This window comes from Alligator sinensis, unplaced genomic scaffold (assembly GCF_000455745.1).
Source record: "Alligator sinensis unplaced genomic scaffold, ASM45574v1 scaffold161_1, whole genome shotgun sequence".
Lineage (NCBI taxonomy): Eukaryota > Metazoa > Chordata > Crocodylia > Alligatoridae > Alligator > Alligator sinensis.
Window position 1 is genome coordinate 1,164,085 of NW_005841974.1, and position 6,000 is coordinate 1,170,084.

Consider the following 6,000-nt stretch of genomic DNA (forward strand, 5'->3'; position numbering starts at 1 on the left):
CAAGCAGCAGATCTCCCAAAATGACAGGTCAGGCTAACAGATGGATGCCTCTGTCCCCTGCAGAAGGGAGTCTGCCAGTGGTGTATGTGGGTGGTCACTGCCTCCTGGTTGGTGCTCGCCACCCTCCACCCTGCCGCCGCCGACAGCGCCAGTGACGCCGGTGGCGTCTGTGGGAGCTCCCCACTTACCACCACCCATTGCTTCTTTTTGGTGGTGGTAGTCTTGATTCTTCTTACCATGGGGAGGCCTGGCCTATTCTCCTCCACCAGTTGAACATGCTTTTCCTCCAATGTTGCTAGGTCTCCATATCTATTCTCCAGGCAAACTGCTGGAGGTGGAAGTAAGGTAACTAGTAGGTTACCACCACCCTCCCACCACCGCTGACACTGCTGGTGGTGTTTGTGGGCAGTCAGTGATTGGTGCTGGCTGCTGTTGACATTGCCAGTGGTGTCTGTGGGTGGTCGCTGCCCCCTGGTCAGCGCTCGCCACCCTCCCTCCCTCCACTGCTGACAGTGCTGGCGGCATCTGTGGGAGCTCCCTGCTTACCACTGCCACACTCCCACCTCTGCCACCACACTCCCACCGTCGCCAGTGCAGCTGTGCCCCCTAGCCGCCGGGGGTATGTGTCATTCATGTCTGCAAGGGCAGGCAAGGCTTATTTAGAGGGCCAGGAGCCCAGCAGGGGCTGAGAGTGGGGTCCAGCTGGGGTGCAAGGGTGAAGAGAGTAGGGACCCAGGGATCCACAAGTCCCAGTCCTGGAAAGGGCTGGGTGTGTGATCAGAGAGTCCAGGGATACAAGCAGGGCTGAGAGAGTGAGACCCAAGAAGGTCCAAAGACAGGAGGAGTACTTGAATGTGGGCTCAGGGACAAGGCAAGGGCTGGATGAGGGTCCACAAGTCTGACAGGGGCTGCACAGGGGACTGGGGCCCTGGGAGCCCAGAGAGAGAATGGCTGTGCAGGATACAGGGGGGATCTGCGAGCCCAGAGAGAGGGGCTGTGAGCCAGACCAGGGGTCCAGGAGCCCCGAGAGGGCCAAATGTGAATCTGTGTGGGACCATGGGGGTCTGAGGGCCAAAAGGCGCCAAGTGTGTGGGACATGGTGTAGGAGGGGAACAGAGCCATGCAGTTTTCCCTTAAGGCTATGGGTGCCTTACAGGGGCGGATTCAGGCCAAGAGGGGCCTATCAGGCTTGAGGGCTGGATTGAGACTAGTGGGGTCCAGGAGAGACTTAGTGGGGAATTGCTAGGATTATGGCTCACTCTAAGTCCTATGGTTAGTCTCCCTTAATCAACCTTTAATAATAAGAACAAGGCATGGCAGGTGGGCAATTTGGGGAGAATGACAGAATCCAAGCTGGGCAGGAGCTGCAAGGTTACCAGGGATGTCCCGGCTGCCCTGTGGCCATGAGCCTTGTTATAATCCTCACAGTGGATGATAATGCTTTGGAGCCCTGCCACCTCCTCCTGTAGCTCTGTTGCCTATTTCCTGAGGGACATTTCACCAGGAGGCACCACTCCTATTGCAGGCACTCCCCCACCTGGCCATTGCTGAAAGAAGCCTTCAAGCTGCAGTGCCAGACCAGGACCTGGGTGGCAGCCTTGACAGTGAGTGGTTCTGCCATCTGGACAGACACCTCACAGGTGCAAGCAGAGGCAGTAGCAGTGGCTCTGGCACTGCAAAATCCTCCAGCCATTTCTCTGGGTCTCTTAATCTGCCACCTCTCTCTTGCTGCCCTTGTTCCAAGCAGATCTTTCCTAGCAAACTCATCTGTAAGCTGGCCTGTTTACTGCTCCTTGGTCCCAAAAGGTTCCTTTTCCCCTGCTTCCTCTCACCAAGCTTAAAGGCTCCCCTGCAAAGTGGAAGCGGGGGGAGGCAAACTGACCTGCAAACTGCTTCCCCTGTTTGCTGCCCCTGCTCACTTGCTTCAGGGGAGACACTTAATTTCCCCCATTGACCATGTTATGGTTCCTAGATGCCTAAACCTGGTTATGTTGGATGGATTTTTCTGGACTGAGGTACCTAGGTTTTAGATGTCGGTATTGCCAAACTTAAGTAATCTCTAAGAGCAAATTGGATCTGATCGTCCAGTTATCTGAATCATATCTCAGTCTGAAAAATTCAGTGTAATATTTTAGCTAGCAAGTGTATATTACAAGAAGGAGGGCAGAGGCAAGGCATAGGGGGTGCACGCAACAAGGCACTGCCAACATTGTTGGCGGCACCTACAGGCGGTCAGCGCTTGCCACCCTACCGCCGACACCACCGGTGGCATCTGTGGGCAGTCCACAATCCCCGCTGGCCGCCATTGATGCTGTTGGTGGCAGCTGCAGCTGGTCGCTGACCCTTGGTTGGTGCGTGCCACCCCCCGCCGGCGCCAGCAGCATCTGTGGGAGCTCCCCCACTTATCACCACCATGCTCCTGCTGCCGCCGCCATGCTCCCGCCACTGTCGTGCACCCCCAGCCTCCGGGGGCATGCGCCGTTCATGAAGGACGGTCTGATGGTTCTTGCCAGTGCCCCAAGGTTTGAGAAATTTGAGTCTGATCCCTTGTGCTTCAGCATCCTTCTGGTGTGATCTTGGGCCAGTTAGTGTCGGTCTGATTTCCCTATCTATACAAAAGGGAAAAGAATGACTAAAATTCCCCTTCTCACAAAGGGAAAATACATATATAATTCTGTAGCATTCAGTTTGGTAATGGGGCCATAGTTGTGTGATATCAGATGCACTACAGGACAGTTGGGATTAAACTGACATCCAATGGACTGCTTACTACACTGTAGATTACAACTAGGTCTGTGCTACAAAGTTCTGCCTACCTGGCTATATTAGATGGGACAGGGGGCGGGGAATCAGTCCTCCAGACATATCTGTGTCAGCAAGGAAGTGGCTCTGACATCTTACTTTGTGTCCTTTTAGGAAGGTAGTGTAACTCTGGTTAAAAAAGCTTCTTATGATGGCACATATCTTATGTCCGTGAAGGGGCTTTGCCAAAATGATCTATACCAGCATCATAGCTGTAATGATTTTCTAGCAGAGGTAGTCCTTACATGCCATGGAGAGAGGTACTGTTTTTGATTTGTTCTAAATGTATTTATTGGGTAAGTTAATAAGGTGGCCCCTTGTTCTTTTCTTACAAGACTGCTTAATTTTCTCTGGTCTTTCCAGGATCTATGGCCTATAGCAAAGATCCTCTTATATCTTCTTTTAGACCAGTTCATTGCTGTGAAAGGATGTGATATTCTGGTTTGTGTTATGATGTTGAAAATTTTTTTTTTTTCTGTATCATTTCAGGTTTCAGTTACTGCCCGAGATGATGTCCCCTTCTTTGGGCCCCCTCTGCCAAACTCAGCCTTGTTTAAAAAGGTTTGTATTTTTCTTATTGGCCCTATACAAGCGTGATACAGGGACCAGGGGTGAGATGCACAGCCTTTCTCCTCTACTTCATCATTTCCAATCTGGCTATGTATAGCTACAGGATTAGGGAATGGTTGTCCAAAGCCTCTCTCATTTTACTTTCCACGAACAACTCAGTCTTCTTCTTTTCCCACAGAGTGCAGAATTCCGCGAGTTCCTCTTGGCTAAACTCATCAATGCTGAGTACAGCTGCTACAGAGCTGAGAAGTTTGCCAAACTAGAGGTGGGCTTATGTACTTTTGTTTGAATTAGCATTTATTAAATGCAAATAAGAGAGTGCAGTAGTGCCATGTTAAGGGCTTACAATCAAAGTAGAAAACCCCAAGAAAATTCAAGGCCCCCTTTGAAGGAAATTGCTATATTTACTTGCATACTGAATGTACCTTTCCTTAAAACGTTAGTCCTTGAAAATTAGGGTACATATTTTAAGTAATGATTTCTTGCACTGGAATGGAAGCATGGAGAAGTAATGGCTGGGTTTTGGTGGGGGTTGTTTGTTTTGGTTTTTTCCTCTCCTCTCCTGGCCAACAAGCAGCAGTCCACTGTTCAGCCACAGCTAGTTTACCCTCTCACAGCTGCTGCTAAATTGGCAGTAGCATTTGTTTGAGCAGCAGAAAACTGCTGCCAATTTGGCAGTGAAAGGGTTACCTCTAGCTTTTGCCTGAGCAGGAAAGAGCGCACAAGTGAGCTGAAAAGTAGGCTCTCCCCATCATTCTTCAGATCAACTTTTGACCATAACCAGATAAAGCTTTTATTTTTCCTCACTCTGTCTTCCCAAAACAAAACATTTGTCTTACTTGTGGGGGGGTGGCATGCAAAAAAAATACAGTATCTGTGCCATATTAACTCAATTACATAGTGCATTCTTTGTCTTATAGAATACATGTTATAATGTAAATACTGCTCTATTAAAAATGCAGACTGAAACCCAGAAAAAGAATTGCAATATCATACACATATATGAAATGTCAGGATTCATGTTGCTGCTGGAACTTTAACATTTTTGTGAGCTACAACATTGTGTAGTGAAGATAACACTGCCTTAAGGTGCAGGAAGCTTGTATTCTACTCTTTCACTAGCCCTCTGTGTAGCTATAAATAATCAAGTCACTACCCCTTTCTGTCTTCGCTTTAAAAAAGACCTAACCTACTTTGTAAAGTGTGTTGAGACTTACTAATGAACAAATGCATCAGAGACAGATGTTATTACCAGGGATCCTGGTTTTCTCTGTTTAAAAATCCCAAATTCTCTAATAAAATCCCAAATTCTAATTGAACCCCCCATCTGCATTTTCCTGTAATTTAGAATGAAACACCACTTATATATAGGTATCAGTTTATAACAGAGCACCCTGTGCTCTGTTATTTGTAGGGGTGTAGTGGCAGGAACACGCAGTTCACAGCTGACTGCAATGCCAATCGGGTAGGGCTGCCTGATTGGGAACAGGGCCCAGCTGTTCCTTGTAAGAGTTGGTCCCTGAACAGCCTAGGAAGCAGTTTGCTGCTGCAGCCAAAGGAACAACACTTGGCTGAGCTGGTGCCCCTGGAATATCTTTGAGGGTAAGGAGTGGGGCTGTGGGAAAGAAGGAGGCCCTTGGGTATGACTGAAAACTGTACCCTGCTGGGGAAGGATGGCCTGGTGGAGCTAACTGTGGTGGGGTAGCTCCCCAGAAATGCCAGGCCAGTTGTCGTCCCAGTGAAAGGTGAGTATAGGGTGCCTTCTAACCCCAGCCCCGCATCCCTGGTGAGTGAGATCAAGCAAGAGAAGCCCAGACTCACCGAGAGGTGAGGAAGGGATCTGTGGCAGTGCCCAGACCCCCGGTGGAGATCTGAGGCTGCATATAGGAGCTAGAGTGAAGCTTCAGCAGGTGGGGCTCTGAGCCTTGGGGAGCTATCAATAAAGCTCCCAGGGCCAGGGATAAGGGGATCACCCAGTGAGGGCAGGGGGACAGGGCTTGGAGGCCGTGTGTGTGTGTGTGTGTGTGTGTGTGTGTGTGTGTGTCCATTCGTCCATCTGTCCGTCCCAGGGTGAGGGTGCTGGGACCACGAGCTCTGGTGGTGAATGTGTCCCAGTGAGACTGGAGCTTGGGTCCCAGTGTGAGCAACTGGAGAAACATCTGCAAGGCATGGGACATGATAAGGGAAGGTAGGAGTCATGTGTAAGGCCCTTGTCATCAGAGCATGCAAATGGGATAGCCTCCCACCTGATTAACACCGGATACATATTAACAAGGCAAGGTAAGGTGGGCGGTTTGCCCAAAGGCAAATAGGCAGGCCAGTGAGTGGACTGGCCCGGGACACCTCCTTGTTATGCAGTTGAACACAACGTTTTATTGATATATTTATGATTTTAAAGCCGTTTGGAAGCCTACCAGTGCCTCAGTCATTATAATAGCATGAATTCTAAATACCTATATATCTTGGCATTTGATTTTGTTTTTTTTATTATGGAAAATCAGAGCTCCTCCTACCCCCTTCACTCATCAGGACACAGGTCCAGCTATGGACTTACCTGGAGGGAGCTGCAGGAGCTACTCTCTACCACACTGCCTGGGTGCCATGTGTATGTGTGCACACACGTGCATG

At 49.5% G+C, this 6,000-nt stretch overlaps 1 protein-coding gene across 1 annotated transcript in view; it reads left to right on the plus strand.

Annotated features, from left to right (window-relative positions):
- LOC102388433 (rap1 GTPase-activating protein 1-like) overlaps positions 1-6,000 on the plus strand; it is a 78,793-nt gene that overhangs the window by 22,900 nt on the left and 49,893 nt on the right. The window contains exons 11-12 of the mRNA XM_025200724.1: positions 3,292-3,363; positions 3,551-3,637. Coding sequence (XP_025056509.1) covers positions 3,292-3,363; positions 3,551-3,637 — 159 coding nt within the window. The remainder of the gene's footprint in view (positions 1-3,291; positions 3,364-3,550; positions 3,638-6,000) is intronic.